The sequence below is a fragment of the Schistocerca americana genome, chromosome 2 (genome assembly GCF_021461395.2).
Source record: "Schistocerca americana isolate TAMUIC-IGC-003095 chromosome 2, iqSchAmer2.1, whole genome shotgun sequence".
Classification (NCBI taxonomy): Eukaryota; Metazoa; Arthropoda; class Insecta; order Orthoptera; family Acrididae; genus Schistocerca; species Schistocerca americana.
The window spans coordinates 861,031,191-861,054,487 of NC_060120.1; the positions used below are offsets into that span (position 1 = coordinate 861,031,191).

At 43.6% G+C, this 23,297-nt stretch overlaps 1 protein-coding gene across 5 annotated transcripts in view; it reads left to right on the top strand.

Annotated features, from left to right (window-relative positions):
• The window catches only part of LOC124595670 (allergen Cr-PI-like), a 164,810-nt gene that overhangs the window by 107,483 nt on the left and 34,030 nt on the right, over window positions 1-23,297 (top strand). For 2 of the 5 annotated variants that reach the window (XM_047134518.1, XM_047134519.1), the window contains exon 9: window positions 15,558-16,117. The exons of 2 other annotated variants lie outside the window; for them this stretch is intronic. In XM_047134518.1, the coding sequence (XP_046990474.1) occupies window positions 15,558-16,072 (515 nt within the window). In that variant the 3' untranslated portion in view covers window positions 16,073-16,117. Of the gene's footprint in view, window positions 1-15,557; window positions 16,118-23,297 lie in introns of those variants that run through there. One more of the 5 variants, XM_047134516.1, reaches the window with a different exon arrangement.

Below are 23,297 nucleotides of genomic sequence, written 5' to 3' on the forward strand. Positions count from 1 at the left end.
TTGGATCCCTACGTAATTCGGTGCTCTCCGATACACACGATCGAACAGCGGAGGAGTGGTACTCAAGCGTCAACTTTAGGTTACAATATCTCCGGATGTAATTAACGTTTTACAATGCAACAAACGGCACTGATTACGTATTTGTTTATATGTTCAGATGTGCTAACAAAACTAACGTGGTTCCATTTTTTAAAAAAACGTAGGTTTGTGTTCAAAAACATACTTCCATGGATTTTTGTATGGTTTGTATTAAACAATTACACTAGCCTCTCTCCTCACGTTCGGTCTGTGGAATCGGTTCGTCAGTATTTGATGTGGTTTACGAAATATATCCAGCGGTAACGTTAGGTGACTCACCCTGTATATATATATATATGGTCCATTGATAGTGACCGGGCCAAATATCTCACGAAATAAGCATCAAACGAAAAAACTACAAAGAACGAAACTCGTCTAGCTTGAAGGGGGGAAACCAGATGGCGCTATGGTTGGCCCACTAGATGGCGCTGCTATACGCCAAACGGATATCAACTGCGTTTTTTAAAATAGGAACCCCCATTTTTATTACATATTCGTGTAGTACGTAAAGAAATATGAATATTCTAGTTGGACCACTTTTTTCGCTTTGTGATAGATGGCGCTGTAATAGTTACAAACGTATAAGTACGTGGTATCACGTAACATTCCGCCAGTGCGGACGGTATTTGCTTCGTGATACGTTACCCGTGTTAAAATAGACCGTTTACCAATTGCGGGAAAGGTCGATATCGTGTTGATGTATGACTATTGTGAACAAAATGCCCAACGAGTGTATGCTATGTATGCTCCTCGGTATCCTGGACGACATCATCCAAGTGTCCGGACCGTTCTCCGGATAGTTACGTTATTTATGGAAACAGGAAGTGTTCAGCCACATGTGAAACGTCAACCACGACCTGCAACAAATGATGATGCCCTAGTAGGTGCTTTAGCTGCTGTCGCGGCTAATCCGGACACCAGTAGCAGATAAATTGTGCGAGAATCGGGAATCTCAAAAACGTCGGTGTTGAGAATGCTACATCACCATCGATGCACCCATACCATATTTCTATGCACCAGGAATTGCATGGCGACGACTTTGAACGTCGTGTACAGTTCTGCCACTGGGTACAAGAATAATTACGAGACGATGACAGATTTTTTGCACGCGTTCTATTTAGCGACGAAGCGTCTTTCACCAACAGCGGTAACGTTAACCGGCATAATATGCACTACTGGGCAACGAAAAATCCACGATGGCTGCGACAAGTGGAACATCAGCGACTTTGGCGTGTTGATGTGTGGTGCAGCATTATGGGAGGAAGGATAACTGGCCCCCATTTTATCGATGGCAATCTAAATGGTGCAATGTATGCTGGTTTCCTACGTAATGTCCTACCGATGTTACTACAATATGTTTCACTGCATGACGAAATGGCGATGTACTTCCAACATGATGGATGTCCGGTACATAGCTCGCGTGCGGTTGGAGCGGTATTGAATAGCATATTTCATGACAGGTGGATTGGTCGTCGAAGCACCTTACCATGGCCAGCACGTTCACTGGATCTGACGTCCCCGGATTTCTTTCTATGGGGAAAGTTGAATGATATGTGCTATCGTGATCCACCGACAACTCCTAACAGCATGCGTCAGTGCACTGTAAATGCATTTGCGAACATTACGGAAGGCGAACTACTCGCTGTTGAGAGGAATGTCGTTACACGTATTGCCAAATGTATTGAGGCTGACGGACATCATTTTGAGTATTTATTGCATTAATGTGGTATTTACAGGTAGTCACGCTGTAACAGCATGCGTTCTCAGAAATGGTAAGTTCAGAAAGGAACATGTATCACATTGGAACAACCGAAATAAATTGTTCAAACGTACCTACGTTCTGTATCTTAATTTAAAAAACCTACCTGTTACCAACTGTTCGTCTAAAATCGTGAGCCATATGTTTGTGACTATTACAGCGCCATCTGTCACAAAGCGAAAAAAGTGGTCCAACTAAAACATTCATATTTATTTACGTACGACACGAATATGTGATAAAAAATGGGGGTCCTATTTTAAAAAACGCAGTTGATATCCGTTTGACCAATGGCAGCGCCATCTAGCGGGCCAACCATCTGGTTTCCCCCTTCAAGCTAGTGAAGTATCGTTCTTTGCAGTTTTTTCGTTTGACGCTTATTTCGTGAGATATTTGGCCCTGTCACGATTAATGGACCACCCTGTATATACAAAACTCTTGTATACAAGAATTTTGTAATATATAATTGTAGGGTAAACAGTGAACTACTTTTCATATTCTCTTGGGCATTTAATATACAAAATATAGACAGAAAAGAACCTACGATTAAATAACCATGTAAATATGACAAGAACGCCCAAAACCCAGGCGATCATTGTAGGCAAAACCACTCCCTCCTTCCGCCTCCTTGATTTCTATCTCACCGTTTATGGCCGTCCCATCGCTCTCACCCCCACCCTTAAGTACCTTGGCGTCACCCTCGACCGTCGCCTCTCCTGGACTCCCCATCTCCAGACAATCCAAGCCAAGGCACGTTCCCGACTCCGTCTCCTCAAGCTCCTTTCCGGCCGAACGTGGGGTCTGGACCCCTCCACCATCCTCCACACCTATAAGTCCCTCATCCGCCCTATCCTCTGTTACGCCCATCCAGCCTGGATCTCCGCCCCCCCTTCCTTTTATAAATCCCTCCAAATCCTTGAACGCCATGCTCTCCGCCTTGCCTATCGCATCCGTCTCCCTTCCCCCACGCGGATCCTGTATGACCTTATCCCCTTCCCCCACCTCCTCCTCTTCCTCGAAAGGATCCGAATCCTATACACCTCCCGTAAACTCGATCCACCTCACCCGCTCGTCTCCCCGATCCTCTCCCACCCCCGCCCGCTGCCGCGCCTGTACTCCCATGTCCCACCCGGTCTCCATCTCTCCACCCTCCTTACCCTCTCCCAAGGTGGCTTCCGCCAGCTCCCCCTCCCTGATGATGTCCTCCTCCCCTCCATCTACCCCTCCTATCAACTTTGATCCTCCCCCCCACCTCCTGTGTCCTATCCTTTAGGCACCCTCCCTCCCTCCTTTCCCCTCCCTTCTCTTTCCTTTCACCCCTCCCTCCTCCCCTCTCCCCCGGGCTTCCCCTCCCCTTCCTCCCTCCCCCTCTCTCCTTTGCCCATGGCATCTCTGCTCTCCCCTCTCGCTCTCCCACTCCCCTTCCTCCTCCTCCTCTCTTGGCAGGTCCCCGGACTCGCACACGCATAGTGAACATTCGCGCGCCGGAGATCATCGCCTTCTGTGTCTCGTGTGTGTGACGCCGTTTAGTGTTTTTGGTGTCCGCCGTCCCACTACTACGCTCACTTGTGCCGTCGGATTCATCAGTGTTCTGTGCGCCGTGCCAACGTGTTTTCAGTGTTGTTATCGTCACGTCTGAACGGCTCCGTGTTTTTTTGTGTCTCTGTGACCTCTCTCTTTTGCCCGTCACTTTGTTTCATTGTCTTTCTCCGTTTTTCTACTTTTGTAAAACGCTATGGCTGAAGAGCGGCGTAGTGTGCCGCTGCCAGCCTACTTGCTTTGTACAGGTATTAAAATAACAATAAAGTAAAAAAAAAAAAAATGACAAGAACGCACTGTTTACTTTGATTCCCAAGTAGACCGTCATCCTAATAGGTGATTACTTAACCCATTCCTGTCCTACAATTGTGTGTTACAAAAGACTTGAAGGACAGGAATGGGTTTAGTGATGACCTATTGGGATGTTTGTCTACTTGGGAATCAAAGTAAACAGTGAGTTCTTGTCACATTTACATGGTTATTTAATATATATAAGAGTTTTGTAGCATTTCATTCATAAGTGGACTTGTTGAAGCAATAGTTTCTTTAACACAAGGTGCTCCAAAATTGGTGCGACAACTTTGATGGGTTGTTCAAGGTTACTCGATCAACAAATGAAGGAAAGAATCCGTGACCAGAAACGTCATCCAACGACGCTACAGAGCGTCCAACTTACATGCGCCGGTGCCTGCCACTAGACCACCACCCCTTTGCAGCAAACGCGACTTCTACGCTGTCGCATTGTTTGTGGAACGCCCCGCAGTGTTGTTTGTTATCCAGTGATGGCGACGGATTGCCGCGATCGTCAGTGGAGAAGATGGAGCTGGCTGCACAGAAAGGCATTGTCTGCTATGAATGCGAAGCTTTGTCTGTTTCGGTTGATGACGGTTTCAGACACAGGTTTCCATACACAGTTCGTTTTTCTCTTGGAACCCTCTAAAATCTACATTGTTTTTCAATACACAGGATAAAAATAAACTGCAGATGGAAACCCATCTCCAAAACCGTCATCCACCAAGCAACACAGAACTGAATTTATAGTATTTACTAAACATCTACCTCAGTGTCTCACGTTACATCCTGTTTTGTTTTTCCTACTCCTTTGGGAAGTCGGAATTGGACGTGAATACGAAGGGCCAGAAATATCTTCATCGTCATTCATCGCTAAGTGCTTTGTTAATTAATACTGGACCCTCATTGCAGCTGGCAGTAGTTGAAAACACGACGCCACAGTCACGAAGACTATCGAGTTGTACTAATAAGTATCGAGCAGAACTGAGGAGCAAAGCGACACTGCTCTGGGTACAGACGCGGTATCACGTGTTGTTTATATGAAATCTTGAGGTTTTATTGTTTTGATTATAAGAAATTATGTTTTAAAAACCTGAATTTCAGCATAGTATCTTGTAAAACATGATTTCTCACTGTTAGTTTTATCACAAGTTTTCAAAAATTGAAACTTACATGGATGAAGAGATGTGTTCCGGCACCTAAAATCTTAAAAATTAAGCACTGTCTTATACTACTACTGTTGCTACTACTGCTGGTGCTGCTGCTAATAGGCTAGCACCACTGCCTCTATTAGAGTTATTGTTGAATTAATTACTGCTTCCAAACAAATGTAGAAGTTAGTAAGGAATAGAGAGCAAGTGTAATCAATTGTAAAGTGTCTTCTGAAGCATTGTATATGCTTTAATGAGGTTTTCTCAAACATTCCGAATTATGCAAAGAAGCCTGAAAAACAATTTGACTCGGTTTTGATAAGAGTGATGCCAAAGGGTAATCGGAAGAATACTGCAAGGCACTCTGAAATCAAATCAAGAATTACAGGAAAATTTAAAGACCATCAAGGCCTTCCCATACTCTGTATATTCGTTGTAGAGCTAAGGAACACGAACTGACCTGTGAAAATAATTCACCCTATGTCCGTTAGGCAAATAGTAATGGCGAAATAAGTAAATAGAAGTATTTATTAATAAAAGGTATTATATTTTGAATGGTAGTAACAAATATTTGTCTTTTGTACCAATGCATGGCGTCTGTTCTTTCAGATATGTCCTAAAGAACCACCACGCATTCATATAACTGATCCGCCTCGTTGGGCATGAATCCACAGTCCTCAGAGCGGATGCACATTACCGTTCAGTCTCCAGCAGGAACCTAAAATTAGGGAGCATGGAGGATGTGGATTCGACCTGTGTATAGGTGGCGCTGGATGGGTGTATGGGTCTGCTGGACAGCGTTCTTAGACAGTCTGCGCATGTGCGATAAACATTGTGTGCAGGTGACGCAGTGGTTAACGGAACAGCCTAGCAAGCAGGAGGTCACGGATTCGAGTCCCCTTCCTGCATGCGTTTTCACTCCTCGTCGGTGCTTCAGCATAAAGTCCTAGTGCAAGTGATACCGTCAGTTCCTTCCCTTTCATTTCCATTCTCCCGTTCTCCATCTTCAGTTTACATAAAATATCAGTCACACAGTAAAAAAATCGGCATCATTATATACAACATGGTTAATTGTAAAACATACAAAAAGCAGATATTGTCTTTGTCAGAAAAAAACTATTGTTATAGCTTCTTTACTTTACAAAACTTCTTTGGAAACTACGTTAGCAGTTATAATGTGACCATCATTTACGTTTTGGCTGTATATGTCTTTAGGATAAACAAATATCACTGAATGTATGAACTCGTGAAAAAGTCACGTATGATTGTCCATGGAAAAAAAGGTTCTGGTAAATTCGATCCTGCTCTTTGATGTGTCAGACCTGGCGCTTTATTAATGGTCGTAGCGAAGGCTTCTTTTATTGGGAATTGTTTTCTTCTCATTTTGAAAGGCAAGGTTGGACCAGAGAGTCAATATGGGGTACGAGCACAGTTTTATCGGAGTCAACGAATTTAGCTGTGCTGATGCAGTCACCTCAAGTTATAAAAGTAAACGGTACTTACAAGTGATGATGAACGTTGATGTAATTTAGTTTATTCGCGCAGTGCACAACGCAAGATTAAAGAAAGTAAACAACTCCAATCGCTGTCGTGTATAACAGAAAATTAGTTTGTGGGTAGAGGGCGTCTTCTAAATTCTCTACGTCGATATGTATGATCGAAATCGCATGTTAGACTACATACACTTGCGTAAAGAATAAAAACAGCTGCAACAGCTGTCGTGCATGTAAGTTAAACAGATTGTTAATAGATGGTACGCCGGTCGGAGTGGCCGAGCGGTTCTAGGCGCTTCAGTCTGGAACCGCGCGACCGCTACGGTCGCAGGTTCGAATCCTGCCTCGAGCATGGAAGTGTGTGATGTCCTTAGGTTAGGTAGGTTTAAGTAGTTCTAAGTTCTAGGGGACTGATGACCTCAGATGTTAAGTCCCACAGTGCTCAGAGCCATCTGAATCAATAGGTGGTACCTTCTGCTTTGATTTTATAAAAATGTATTCAAAATAAAGTTTTTTGGCGAATCAAATAGCATTAGCTATTTGAGCTTTTTTGTCATTGATAGTGAACAAAATCTGGCAAAAGATGTCTCAATCATTAATTTTGCTTAAGTAATACAGGGGATGTGGCGTACCGGCAAGAAAACACTATTGAAAATGATATATATGATGTTGGATTACGAAAACAGCCTTTCATGTTATGTACCGGGTGATCAAAAAATCAGTATAAATTTGAAAACTTAATAAACCACGGAATAATGCAGAAAGAGAGGTAAAAATTGACACACATGCTTGGAGTGACATGGGGTTTTATTAGAACCAAAAAAAAAAAAACACCCCATATTGCTAGACGCGTGAAAGATCTCTTGCGCGCGTCGTTTGGTGATGATCGTGTGCTCAGCCGCCACTTTCGTCATGCTTGGCCTCCCATGTCCTCAGACAGTCCGAGCGGTTATTGGCTTTGGGGTTACCTGAAGTCGCAAGTGTATCGTGAAGGACCGACATCTCTAGGGATGCTGAAAGACAACATCCGACGCCAATGCCTCACCATAACTCCGGACATGCTTTACAGTGCTGTTCACAACATTATTCCTCGACTACAGCTATTGTTAAGGAATGATGGTGGGCATATTGAGCATTTCCTGTAAAGAACATCATCTTTGCTTTGTCTTACTTTGTTATGCTAATTATTGCTATTCTGATCAGATGGAGCGCCATCTGTCGGACATTTTTTGAACGTTTGTATTTTTTCGGTTCTAATAAAACCCCATGTCATTCCAAGCATATGTGTCAATTTGTACCTCTCTATCTACATTATTCCGTGATTTATCCAGTTTTCAAATTTATACTGACTTTTTGATCACCTGGTACTTCCCCACTTGGTTATTCGAAACGTATAACAAATAGGAAGTTACATTAACGAAGCGAACTGAGTCAAATACACATTTCAGACCAGAAAAATGTCTGAAAATGCCTTTCTGACGCTCTGTCGCCACGAAAGCTCTGTTATATTTTCTGTTGCGTGCACAAGAATAAATCGTAAACAGTAGTCTGGTAATGTTTTGGTGAGTTTCACAAGGCGGCTCCGGCGTCAAGGCAACGTACAGTGTAGTTAGTGCCCGCGCCCCTTGTTATACCTACATGGTCGTGACGCAGTACAGGCGGCAGCGGCAGCGAGCCGGCGAAATCGCCGTGCCAGGCTCCGGCGGCGCCGCCGTTGGTTGCTAGGCAGCGTTTGCAGGCGGCGCTGAGCGGCGCAGATCGACTCGGCTTTTCCGCCGTATGACGACCGACACGGCGTCTGTCTGCGGTGCCGTGTGCAGCGGGCAGGCATGGACGAAATAAACACGCAGCAGCTGATAGCGCTCGTGCAGCAGAGACCTGTCATATGGGACAAGACTCTCTACGCCTACAAGGACCGCAAGCTGAAGGATACAGCGTGGAGGGAAGTATGTGCGGCTCTGAGGCAGGATTTTGAGCAACTTGGACAGAAGCAGCGGCAGGAATTCGGTAAGTCCATTTTATGTTCTGTGACATCAGACAGCCATCTATGTTGTGAAATTTGTATCTCGAAGCTGTCATCAACCAGAAGCCATGGTACTATTTTATTTGTTACGAGTCATCAGCCTTGTGAACGGTTTGATGCAGCTCTGCCACGAATTCCTCTTCTGTGTCTACCTCTTTATCTCGGGGTAGCACTTACAAACATCGTCCTTAATTTTTTGTTGGATATACTCCAATCTCTGTATTCTACAATTTTTTGCCTCTACAGTCCATCGAGTACCGTGGAAGTTACGCCTTGATGTCTCAAGAAATGTCCTGTACTCCTCTCACTTCTTCTAGTCAGCGTTTCCCGATTTTGCGGAGAACCTCCTCATTGGTAATTTCCAGGAATGATTGCCTATCGAAGACGCGGGGTCCAAACGATTCATATCGAACGTGCAATTGTAAATCGATCATGCGACTGGTGCGGGAGTTATGATCAATTATTTGTGATCGTCATTTTTATCTGTTTTTCTTCGTTCCCTTAGTTGCTCTAAGTTACATACTTCCACGAATTATTTGTGAGTCGCTAGGGAAACCCAGACGATGTCTGTCGGTAATGAGTGGGATGTCTGGTGTTCTAGGCGTTTCTTCGGCGGATTCTCTCACGTGGAAAAATCTAATTCCATGCTTATCCAGCGTAGAAAATTGTTTCACTTTTTGGCGCAAATATGGAGTACTACCGGACGACGAAAGGAGGGACTGTGTAGACTGTGGTGTTGCGAAGTGTGTAAAACTTTGTAAGAAGAGTTTCGATCCTGAAATACCGTTTCAATTTCATTGCGGACAGTGCGGAAAACGAACAAGTATCAGAAAGAATACATGGTTCGACTCTTCCAAATTATCCATTCAGACCAGCGAATTTCTTCTATCTTGCTGGATTCGAGACTGAACCTTGCAAGTAACAGCATCGGAAATTGACTTATCTGCTACTACCGTGTGCGACTATTTCGAGTTTTGCAGAGAAGTGTGTTATGTGGTAGTGGCGAACGACAGTGTACCTATTGGTGGACCGAGTAAAGTTGTTGAAGTGGACGAATCCCACATAGCAAGAAGGAAGAATCGGAGAGGACGACCTTCAAAGAGTGAAATCGATCATATTTGGGTATTCGATGGAATAGTGAATCACTCTGTGAAGTTCGTGTCTTCGGATGACCCGAGTGTGCACACGCAGAACATCGAGCAGCTATGGAAACCTGTGAAGTCTTCCATTAAAAGAGAAGGGCGTCCAGGACAAAGAGACGAACTATACCTGTTTCAGTACCTCTATATCCACAAGTTGTGTTTGCAGGGAAAAGTTATGCAAGTGGCAGTCTACCCATATTCTTGCCTGACATTGGCAGAGTTTATCCAGGCTATGGCAAAAAGGGAATTGTTCCCGTAGCGTACACATCACATAGACTTTCACATGACGACAACACCGACGACAAGTAAGGTAAGTCGTCTCCTTTGTAATGACGAGTATTTTTGTAACGCTCTTCTTTTGTCGTTGCGGTCGTGACCACCGTAAACATACTCATAACGCCCTCCACCAGAGTCGCATGATCGATTTACAATCGCACGTTCGATCTGCATCGTTTGCGACTTCGATAGGCAATCATTCTTGGAAATTACCTCCTCATTTCTCACCTCATCAGTCCACCTAGTTTTCAACGTTCTTCTGCAGCACTACATCACAAACATTGCGATTGTCCCCTTTTCCGGCTTTCCTACAATCCATGTTTCACTACCACACAGTGCTGTGCTCCAAACGTACATTTTCAGAAATGTATTCCTTACAGTAAGGCCAATTTTTGAACTAATAGAGTACTTGAATCTTCCTTTGTCTGTGCTAGTGAACTTCTTACGTTCTCCTTGCTTCGTCCGCCACGTGTTACTCTGATTAAAGGCAGCAGAATTGCTTCGGTTCGTTTTCTTCGTGGTTGCGGTTTCTGATGCAAAGTTTTACACTAATTGCATTTATGCTACTTCCCGTTACTTTCGTCTCTCTTTTGTTTACTCTCAATCCATACTGCGTGTTCATTAGAATGCTCAGTCCATTCGACAAATCCTGTAATCCTTTATTTTCATTGAGGATAGCAGTGTCATCAGTGAATCTTATCGTTGATATCCTTTCACCCTGAATTTTTATCCCACTGCCGAACTTTCCTTCTATTTCCGTCATTGCTCGTTTGGTCTACCAGTAATGTTGAAAGATTATTTCCCTGTCTTATAACCTTTTATATCCGACCACTTCGATGTTGGCCTTTCATCCTTATTGTTCGCTCTTGGTTCTTGTACATATTGCACTTTGCACATATTTCCTTACGCTTACGTCTATCTTCCTGAGAATTTCGAATGTTTTACACCCTTTTACTTGGTCGAACGTTGTGTCTAGGTCAAGAAATGCCATGAGCGTGTCTTGATTTTTCTTAAGTCTTGCTTCCATTATCAGCTGCAAATTCAAATTTTCTCTATGTTTTCTTTAGCATTCCTACAGCCAAACTGTGCGTTATCTAACAGATCGTTAATTTTCTTGGCACTACATTGTATCATATATGTATGTCTATGTTGTCCCTCTGACATTTTTAACTGTTTTACTCAGCCAGTTATAGGATGGCCAACAGTTTAACGTTGACGTCGTACTATGACGCAACCCAGCATTCTTTAAGTTAACAACCACTGCCCAAAATGAATGAGTGACATACTATGTGACAAATGAAAATCGCGAGAATGTCTAGAGTACTTCGTATCCAGAGCCAGGCAATTTGCCACCAAGCAATATCTCAAGATGCACCGATCAGCTAAAATATTATGAACACTGCCCACCGCGACGTCGGATGCCGCCTGGGGGCTTTGCGGGCCAGTGACGCCGTAACAAAAGTATGCAAGCGGAGCCGACACAGACTCGGATCACCCTAGCGAAGATATGAGCTGCAAATGGGGAAATTCATTGAGATAATCGACTTTGACAAAGGGCAGATTATTATTACGCAGAACCTGTGAACGAGTATCTCGAAAACGGTGAATCTGGTCGAATTTTCATGAGCTTCTGTCATGAGTATCTACGGAGGATACAAGATGACTTGGACAGGATTTGTGATTGGTGTAAAGAATGGCAGCTAACTCTAAATGAGGATAAATGTAAATTAATGCAGATGAATAGGAAAAAGAATCCCGTAATGTTTGAATACTCCATTAGTAGTGTAGCGCTTGACACAGTCACGTCGATTAAATATTTGGGCGTAACATTGCAGAGCGATATGAAGTGAGACAAGCATCTAATGGCAGTTGTGGGGAAGGCGGATAGTCGTCTTCGGTTCATTGGTAGAATTTTGGGAAGATGTAGTTCAACTGTAAAGGAGACCGCTTATAAAACGCTAGTACGACCTATTCTTGAGTACTGCTCGAGCGTTTGGGATCCCTATCAGGTCGGATTGAGGGAGGACATAGAAGCAATTCAGAGGCGAGCTGCTAGATTTGTTACTGGTAGGTTTGATCATCACGCGAGTGTTACGGAAATGCTTCAGGAACTCGGGTGGGAGTCTCTAGAGGAAAGGAGGCGTTCTTTTCGTGAATAACTTCTGAGGAAATTTAGAGAACGAGCATTTGAGGCTGACTGCAGTACAATTTTACTGCCGCCAACTTATATTTCGCGGAAAGACCACAAAGATAAGATAAGAGAGATTAGGGGTCAGAGGCATATAGGCAGTCATTTTTCCCTCGTTCTGTTTGGGAGTGGAACAGGGAGAGAAGATGCTAGTTGTGGTACGAGGTACCCTCCGCCACGCACCGTATGGTAGACTGCGGAGTATGTATGTAGATGTAGATGTAGATGTAGACGTAGATGTAGAGAAAGGTAGAATGACAGTGAAACTACCACTAGGCGCTGAATGGTTGGACGTGTACGGCTCTTCACAGAACTTGGGCTAGGAGACTTGCCTACTATGTAAATTTAGGATAGATGGTGATCTATGGCATCTCTGCCGAAAGAGCACAATGCTAGTGTTTCGGAGCACACCGATCATCGTACATTGTTGAACATGGAGCTCCGCAGCAGACCACCCCTGAATGTTCAAATGTTGACCCACGATTGCAGTGGGCATGGGACCATCGGGATTTGACCGTCGATCAATGGAAACGTGTCGGCTCTTCGGATGAATCACATTTTTGCTACGTTAGGTCGATGATCGTCTCCACAAACGCCGTCATCGAGGTCAATGGCGGCTCGAAACGTGCAGCGCGCCACGAACGCAGGTTGTTGGGAACAGTTGCTGCGCTTGTATGGGACCTGCGGTTGTAGTCGAAGACATGCTGACAGCTACGAACAACGTGCATCCCTTCATGCTTGACGTCTTCCCCGACGGCGATGTCATCTTTCAGCAGTATATTTATCCCTGTCTCCGAGCAGAACCGTGCAACAGTGGCTTGAGGAGCAATAAAGGGAGGTTTACTATCTTCGGCCCGAAAAAAGCATGCTCTTTGAGAATTTTTTTCTCGGGATATGTTATAGATATCAATGTCAATTTTGGTCAAAATGTTTATTGATATTTCCTCTACAAACTGGAATTTTTTCGACCGGAAATGTTGAAGAGCAAAGGGGAAGTGCCGTCGGAACGAAACAAAATTTTGATGTAGACCTCCAAGCGCGGTATGTTTCAGGTCAGCCGGCTCGGGTGAAATCAAAATTGAATTGACGTTAGCGAAATGTATAAGATTCCTTAGGAGTTGTACCTCGCTTAAGTTATTTGGACTATACGAAACAAAATGGTGGCCATTTGAGAGAAAATAGGGTTTTTTCATCGATTTTTCGACTTCGTTGGCCAAGTAAAAATATTTATAGTTGATGGATAGGAATGAAAGTGGTACAACGCCCATACAATTTAGTTAGCTTCGTCGGAAACAAAGAATCATGCCAATCGGTTCAGTAGCTTTGAAGTTACCATAGCGAGCGATAAAAAAACGTCATTTCGAGAAAACCTCGTCTGAAGTTTTGACTATATATAAATGCAATATTATGTAACGTACGTTCAATATGCTATTCCGGGTCCATAAATTAATCCTTCCTCTTCCTCATAGAGGGCGTTCTGCTCGATCTGGGCCATCCTGCGCTGCTTCAGAGCCGCTCGTACGGCCGGTGACAAGCGGTTTTCGGCCACTTGAATCCGGTGGTCGTCCGAATGCCTGGCGAGCTGCGTCGAATAGAGTCCCAGGGTGACGTCCATCGTTGTCATGGTCTTCAGAATTGCTGAATACCCTACGTTGAAGCTGCTCACTGCCAGGAAAGTCGCAATCTCCTCAGTCTTCGCACCAGAATGCAAATGCTTGTGGGCTAACTTCCAAACACACGCGCTCAAACTTTCATTTGAATTTTGTGTGTTTCCTCCCAAGCACCGGTACAGTAGCTCGTCCTCCGAAAGAAAAAAACTGGTACGTAAAAAGGGCCGATTTCAGGCAGGTGCATTTTTTTGTTCAACCGCGAATAACAAACATTTCCGTTCCGTATGCGGAAAAACCGTTGCAGGGGTGGTTTCTAAGCACTTTTATGGATCCAAAAATGCAATTTAAAAAAATCGATTTTTTGAACCAAAAGATAGTAAACCTCCCCTTAAGGAACATTATAGGGAACACACGTTGATATCTCGGCGACCAGATTCCCCTGATGTAAGTCCTATGGAATCCATCTGGGCTACTACAGGACGCCATCATCGCGTACGCCAATCAGGGGCCCATTATTTACGCGAATTACATCACCTAGGCGGAGATATCTAATGCCACATACCTCCACAAACCTACCAACGAACTGTCTGATCCCTGACACGCAGAATCAGTGATGTAATTCGTTCCAAAGACGGACAAACAAGCTATTAAACAAGTGGTCATAACGTTTTGGCTCATCAGTGTAAGTACATTCGTTTTGTTTCATTCGTTAGTCTTTGGTAACTAAGCAGGTGTCAGACTACAAAGAGGAAATTACTAGGCTCACTCTTCGGTCAGTCCTAGGTTTTATTTCTCTCGATTATTGTCTGTTTCACCTCTTGCATAGTTTTCTTAATGTGGAAAATGACAATCAGGGTTGTACTTCAGAGTCCACTTTAAACTGTCTGGGTAAATCAACTAAAAAGTCGGAGGATGGCAAAAGGGTATCACCTCCAGTAGGACCGTTACTACCAAACAACAGTGATGTTCAAACCAGCATTCAGGCCGTGAGCGTCGATTTTGCCTTTGCATTTAATAGTGATCCACGAAACGTAACTTTCACTGCAACCTGAAAAGGTTAAAGCACACATGAATTTTCAACTGTTTCAAAATCATACCAAGTGTTTCTATACGAACTAAGTCCTTCGTGCAATAAACAGTGTGCTAGGTCTTCATCTTGTCAAGCAACTAAACCGCTTTTGGGCGTGAAATAGTCATCGGAAGACGTTTTGGAGCAGTTTGCAACTACGAATATACTTCGTCACCTGACGGTTACCTTGGCATATTATTAGATATTATATCTGGGCGAGTGTTCCCAATACTGAACATGGGTTTTTAACTGGCTACATAATCCAGTATGGTACAAGCTTTTACGATCCAAATAGCACTCCGACAAAAAAACTCTGTTCGTTTGCTAAAATATTAAATGCCCTTTCTACGTACCTTCCCTCTGTTGTGAGATCGCAACCGAATACTTGTTCATTTTTGTCTGTGCGCTCAACAGATCGTGTAGCGATAGTGTAAAATTTCATCTCCTACAAGCGCAAGGGGAACAGCCTAGTCTTATATGTACATGTTAAAGTGTGATACTATCGGTCTGTTTACTCTTCCAGTACAGTGTAGCTATGAACTCTGAAGAATCTCACTCGATTCCCTTAAGAATAGACACATACATATATGATGCAGTATTCAGAAATAATTGAAAAGTACTCCCTTATAGTTAAAGTACATAGAGCCTCTGTTCACGGGTTTTCTTACTCGCACGCACTTACTCTGAACTGCCACTACACAACGGGAAAAATTAGCTGTTGTCCAAAACGAATCAATTATCTTCTTCTATTCCTCAAGTGCATTTGGCAAACGAATGAAATCTATAGGCACGTTACTCCCTAGAACCATTTCGCGTTCCTTCTATTTCAAAGTTTCTAATAGTTGAGATATAAACTTGATATTAATAATTAAGATCTTTAGAGAAATTTTGGATGTTAAAGACCAGCAATGTTGTGAAAAACTCTTTACTTTCTATTACAGGCAAATTGGCTTTGAAGAAATGGTCACAAACCAGAGACTCGTGGATGAAATCTGTTAAGAAACGTCATGAACAAAAATCATCGACGTTTCCCGCCAGGCCGTCGAGGCTTTATTTGTACCACGAGCAGATGTTGTTTTTGAACAAGGTTATTGAGACATCTGTCTCTCAAGACAGCTATTTTCCGCAAGAATCTACACCAACAAATGTGACGAATGAAGCAAGCAAAACTGCACAATACGAAAAAATTTATGAATATATTCCAAAACCTGAAATCATAAATAATTATACTACACAAAGGAAAAGAAAGAGTGATATTAAGATTGAGTCTGATGTGGAAATGACGTTTTCGGACAATCAGCCATGTAGAGAACACTGTGGCTGCCGGCATATGGCGTTCTTCAACAGTCTTCTGCCATCCTTGTCCTTACTTGACGACAATGAAACTTTGAAATTTCAGTCTGAAGTTTTAAGCGTGTTACAAAACATCAAGAGAAAAAGAAGTGAATCTAGTTAAAAATTTACCGTTGCAGTTTATGCAACTTAGGAACTGCAAAGAGTGGCAAAATCCAGCTTATTTCTCTTATACACTTTACCTAGCAGCATGAATTTATCAGAGCTGATAAGCCCAGAAGCTGAATCGACGCGGCCATCTACACCACCATCAACTACCGCAAGTAGCTCCTTTTTGGAACTGGATTTATCGAATTTTTATGCCAAATCTCGTGGGAATAGCCGTTTGGTAGCATAATTGTGATTTAATTTTGCGTAAATGGAAAACACAGTAAGTTAATTGTTCTGCTTGTATACTTCCATGATTCTGTACTTTGTCTTTAGTGAAAGTTTGAAAATATCCTGAATGATAACATTAAAATCCAAAAACTGAGCTTAAGGATATGATTAATTTTTCTTGTAGTATAATACTTTTCCTTATATATATATATATATATATATATATATATATATATATATATATATATAGGGTTTTACAAAAGGTACGGCCAAACTTTCAGGAAACATTCCTCACACATAAATAAAGAAAAGATGTTATGTGGACATGTGTCCGGAAACGCTTAATTTCCATGTTAGAGCTCATTTTAGTGTCGTCAGTATGTACTCCAACGTGATCAAATTGTAAATTTGCACAATCAACATGTGTGGGCTGACGAGAATCTGCACGCAATTGTGCAATCACGTCATCAACACAGATTTTCTGTGAACGTTTGGGCAGGCATTGTTGGTGATGTCTTGATTGCGCCCCATGTTCTTCCACCTACGCTCAGAGGAGCACGTTATCATGATTTCATACGGGATACTCTACCTGTGCTGCTAGAACATGTGCCTTTACAAGTACGACACAACATGTGGTTCATGCACGATGGAGCTCCTGCACATTTCAGTCGAAATGTTCGTACGCTTCTCAACAACAGATTCGGTGACCGATGGATTGGTAGAGGCGGACGAATTCCGTGGCCTCCACGCTCTCCTGACCTCAACCCTCTTGACTTTCATTTATGGGGTCATTTGAAAGCTCTTGTGTACGCAACCCCGGTACCAAATGTAGAGACTCTTCGTGTTCGTATTGTGGACGGCTGTGATACAATATACCATTCTCCAGGGCTGCATCAGCGCATCAGGGATTCCATGCGACGGAGGGTGGATGCATGTATTCTCGCTAACGGCGGACATTTTGAACATTTCCTGTAACAAAGTGTTTGAAGTCACGCTGGTACGTTCTGTTGCTGTGTGTTTCCATTCCATGATTAATGTGATTTGAAGAGAAGTAATAAAATTAGCTCCAACATGGAAAGTAAGCGTTTCCGGACACATGTCCACATAACATCTTTTCTTTCTTTGTGTGTGAGGAATGTTTCCCGAAAGTTTGGCCGTACCTTTTTGTAACACCCTGTATATATATATATATATATATATCATTTGTTCCTCATATCCCCCTCTACACTCTAACAAATATGTAATAAAACTTATGAAATAATTTTTCTGCTTCATCCACTACTTACCTATATCAGTTGCCATGACGCATTACGGCAGCCAGTTGCCATCATCAGGTGTTTTACGTTTTCATTACATTTCGATTCTAGTAATCGTGTAGGAAGCGCCTGGCGGGAGTAGTAAGGTGCTGGGCACATTAAATTCTAAAAAACATAATTTAACACCCATCATTACACCACTGATTAGAGTACACTTGACACAAAACAGTTCTGCATTAATCAAGATGGAAAATTTAAAAGAATAAATATATAGCCTGTATCAGTATTGAAAACTAGAAAGGAATTATTACACAACTAATTAGCCAAAAGGTTAATTAAAATGTTAAAGTACAAATCCTAGTAAAAAAAAAAAAAATCAGCAAAACAGCTACACCGCTGCTGGCAAATGTATTACAGTAATAAAATAAGTAATTCAGTTAAGAGGTAGTCAGATTCCAGACAAGCCTCACCAGTAACGCTTAACTGTTATAACGCCCAGGCCTCACGAGTAATAGTTCACATAATTCCCCTTTTACAGTAACTGCCAACTACCAGTTTGAAGTTTGAGAGACGCAAGTGACCCAAAATCGTAAGCAAGAAAAAGATGGGTTACAGCCACAAAGTAACAGATTACTGCTAATGACGCGGTCAGTAAGAATTCGTTAGATAACCACGCCATCACAAATCACACATTTAATAATAATACTAAATGGTACAAAAATATTTATCTTTTGAGATAGCGGCAGTCACGACGTAGAAATAGCAGCAAACGTACAATAAGGGAGACCACTCGTTTAAAATCTCTACAGAAAATTTTAAATGCAGTTGTCTAAGTAAAAATTGTGGCAGTTGAGGCTTTGATGGTTCAGCAGTTTAATGCCGTGGCTGCCTGAAACTTATGAGACGAATTACACACACGAAAAAAGCAACACAAAACTACTGCCATCTTATTGTCCCAAACGGTATAATCGCCACACACACATGCACACAAGATAATCGCTCGCCACAACTAGGACCATATTATAACAGCAAAACAGTTTAATAAATTTCGAAATGCCATTAAGGGCTACGCACCTTCTGTATTCAATGTACACAATAACGATACCTGGTAAACAGAACGTTGAATCATTAGAAATCGGCTAAATCCACAGGACTGTCACTCACCAGGAAGTGCAGTCGTGAACGAATCCATGGTGCATCCGCTCAACCGACCTCAATTCAAACTTGAGAACCACAATAGGCTGCGCAGTTCCGAGTCTCGGTTGCCGTCATCAGGACTGCTCAGCCGAACATACACTGACGGAAAAAATCGCAACACTAAAAAATAATTCATCTACAGCAATTAAATTTTGGGAATACATTTGTCTCGGTAACATACTGAAGTGACTAAAATTGCAAGATCGCAAGTTAATGTCAGTGCGAGATAATCCACTGGAAATGTAAAATGTTGGTATATTACTAACCGGCGCAACCGTGCGCCATGCAAACGTGCGTGCATTGTGCTGTACAGATGCCAGATGTCAGTTTGTGGGATGGCGTTCCATGCCTGTGGCACTTGATTGGTCAATAGAGATACGGTTAATGCTGGATGTGGACGACGCTGGAGTTGTTGTACGATGATGTCCCATAGTGTTCGACTGGAGACAGGTGTGGTGATCTACACTCATGCTCATAAATTAAGGATAATGGCAGAATGTGGTGCCACACAACGTGGCACTACACAAAACCGGCGCTAATAGCATAGGCGCATTGGGAACACACATGACGGAAATCTGTAAGCCCGCGGTACTGGTGATAAGTAAAAAAAACCGTCCCGAAACACATGTGCTAAAAAACGCCACTGTTTCCTTCCCATGTACCCCGCGCATGACATATAAAGAGCCGGAAACGTACAATCAGGGAGAGCCCGACATCAATATAGGATATGATCACCATGTACTCGAACACAGGCCGTACAACGGGGTCCCATACTCTGAAGCAGGTGGTCGAGCAGCTGCTGGAGTATAGCCTCCCATTCTTGCACCAGTGGCGGACGGAGCTCCTGAAGTTTCCTATGGGTTTGAAGACGTGCATCGATACGTCGACCGAGAGCACCCCAGACATGCTCGATGGGGTTTAGGTCTGGAGAACAGGCAGGCCACTCCATTCGCCTGGTATCTTCTGTTTCAAGGTACTCCTCCGCGATGGCAGCTTGGTGGGGCCGTGCGTTATCATCCATCAGGAGGAAGGTGGGTTCCACTGCACCCCTGAAAAGGCGGACATACTGGTGCAAAATGACGTCACGATACACCTGACCTGTTACAGTTCCTCTGTCAAAGACATGCAGGGGTGTACCAGCACCAATCATAATCCCATCCCATACCATCAAACCACAACCTCCTTACAGGTCCCTTTCAGGGACATTAAGGGGTTGGTGTCTGGTTCTTTGCTCACGCCAGATGAAAACCCGGCGAGAATCACTGTTCCGACTGTACCTGGACTCGTCCGTGTACATAACCTGGGACCACTGTTCCAATGACCATGTACCGTGTTCTTGACACCAGGCTTTACGGGCTCTCCTGTGACCAGGGGTCAGTGGAATGCACCTTGCAGGTCTCCAGGCGAATAAACCATGTCTGTTCAGTCGTCTGTAGACTGTGTGTGCCTGCAGACAATTGTTCCAGTGGCTGCGGTAAGGTTCCGAGCAAGGCTACCTACAGTTCTCCGTGGGCGTCTGCAGGCACTGATGGTGAGATATCGGTCTTCTTGTGGTGTTTTACACTGTGGACGTCCTGTATTGTAGCACCTGTGCACGTTTCCTGTCTGCTGGAATCGTTGCCATAATCTAGAGATCACACTTTGTGGCACACGGAGGGCCCGTGCTACGACCCGTTGTTTTTGACCTGCCTCCAGTCACCCTAGTATTCTACCCCTCATAACGTCATCAATATGTGTTCTTTGAGCCATTTTCAACACACAGTCACCATTAGCACGTTTCCAGAAACGTCTGCCCACTTACTCGCTGCACTGTACTCCGACATGTACCAACACACCTCTGCGTATGTGGACTGCTGCCAGCGCCACCGTGCGACGACTGCAGGTCAGATATACCGCATGGTCATACCCCGAGGTGATTTAAGCCCGCAAACTGCCCAGCAGAGCATTGTTTCACCATGTATCAGCATTATCCTTAATTTATGAGCATGAGTGTAGAAGGCCAACGCAACATGTCGACATCTGTTGGGCATGTTGGGTTACAACAGCGGTATGTGGGCGAGAGTTATCCAGTTCGGAAGCACCTCCTGGGATGCTGTTCATGAATGGCGGCACGACAAGTCGAATCACCAGGCAGTCATGGTGCGTGAATGTTCCTGCTGATACACGAAATCACACTCTAGATCATAACTCCAGGAGTAAGTCCAGTATGTATAGCACACAGACAGGTTGGTTGCAGGCCCTCAACGGGCCTCTCCTAACCAACACACAGCCATCCTGGCACAGAGGCAGAACCAGCTGTCATCGGAAACACAACAGACCTCAACCCTGCTTTCCAATAAGCTCTCACTTGACACCACTGAAGCCGAACATGGCGGTGGTTTGGGGTCGGTGGAATGCACGCGACAGGGCGTCTGGCTTGGAGCTGTCCTCGAAGTAAGCGATTTATAACACTTTGTGTTTCACTGTTATGCCAACTGCTGCTCAAATTGATGCTGCAGACACAGTACGATGCGCATACCCACAATGCCGAACGGGTTGGTCATCCCTCTCGGTAGTGTCACGTGGCCGTCCGGAGCCCGGTCTTCTAGCGACCACCACTGGCAGCAGTCATGTACAGTGGCTATATTCCTGCCGAGACTTTCTGCAATATAGCGGAAGGAACATCTAGCTTCTCGTAGCCCTATTGCACGACCTCGTTCAAACTCTGTGAGGTGTTATAATGGCGTCTTTGTCGCCTTAAAGGCATCTATTCATTCGAGTAATGAGTATAATGAGCAGGGGCACTATGAATATAGTGCGGGACAATAAGTTGGGAATGTGGGTCTCACGGGAGGCGTGCCAGAGATAAGTCCCTGCAGTCGCACTGTCCTCTGTGTCCTCGGTGGCTCAGACGGATAGAGCGCCAGCCATGTAAGCAGGAGATCCCGGGTTCGAGTCCTGGTCGGGGCACACATTTTCAACTGTCCCCATTGACTTATATCAACGCCTGTATGCAGCTAAGGATATTGATTTCATTGTAATTTCATTATTCACTAGCATCAACTCTCCACATCCAGTATAAAAAGTATCTAACGCTCACGACCGTTACACTGAGTAGTTAAAGCAAACCCAATCTGCATCCTGCCAAAGGCCGTGCCACAGTGGTAACACCGGTTCCGATCGGATCACAAAAGTTAAGCGCTGTCGGGCTAGGCTAGCACTTGGATGGATCACCATCCGTGTCTGCCGACCGGTCATGAAACCTGACAACGGCCGGGAGAGCGGTGTGCTAACCACATGCCTCTCCATGTCCGCATCCGTGACCCCTGTGGTATGACGATGACGATGACACGGCGGTCGGTCGGTACCGTTGTGCCTTACGAGGCCTGTTCGGACGGAGGGAAGAAGAAGATTTGCGTCCTCATAGTGACGCTATTAGCGCCACTCTTATGCGAGTAGTGTGAAATTTAAACAGATATTATCTTTCACATAGAGAAACAGTACTACCACCTTTCGCTTATGTTGCACAACTTCCTTATTGGTGTCGGGATTTTTTTCCGTCAGTATATGAACATCCACTGCCACGGTATTGCACTAGAGCTCACATGCCACCTCAGCTGTTTACACTCACAGCCTAACCCCGATCCAACTCCAACTGCCTCCAGTCAGCCCGCGCAGCCTGACTTAAAAATCTCCTTTTTCTGCCAACTTTCCTGAGCTCTCGCGGCCGGCCATACGTACAGATATTCCAGCCTGATGCTATATCGAGGCTAACCTCCAAAGATCGATTAGCTGGTACGTGGCACATACAGATTCCTGAGGAATGAAATGATGTCTATTTGCAGAGTGTGGCAATGGGATTATGCACTGAAACTTATCCCTGTTGAGAACGAATGATCTTGCTGTGTGCACCTTAACTGAGTCGTATGTTTAAATAACCTCAGTGATATTTTTCCTTAGTTTTACTGAATATGTCCTTGTCTGCCATACAGAACTCAAGACTAAACACAAAACAATCACTTCACAATTTCAGATTAAGTTGTTTACATTCCAGAGATTCTTAACTGATAACATTTTTTCAGTCCTGAGATAGTACTTACATTAAAATGCAATATTTTTATATCCATATTTATGTGATTCCACATATTATATAGTTTGGCTATTTAGTATTTCACAGTTATTCAGTATTGTTAAGGGTTTTTGTCTTTTCCTCAGTTCACTCAATCTTTTTAAAGAAGCGTCTCACATTGGAGAAATTTTTGAATAAATTTACATTGTTACTTTCTGGCTTATCATTCAGCAATTTGTTATCATGTACTCTGCCATGAATGTAAATTTCTGGTTTTTCATGTAAATCGATTTTGTGTCCCTTGACCTTTTTATGTTTTGTTTGAGTAAATATTACGTGTTGTGAAAGTGATGTAAATGTTATGCGATCTGAAAAAATTTGCTATTTTCTAGGAGTATTTCCACATGAAAGGTATGTAAGTAGTGTGTTCCTTTGCTATTGGTTTAGTTCTTTCTTTTATGTATATGATTGTCAACAAATGTGTCGTTATAGCCATCTGCTGCAGCTAT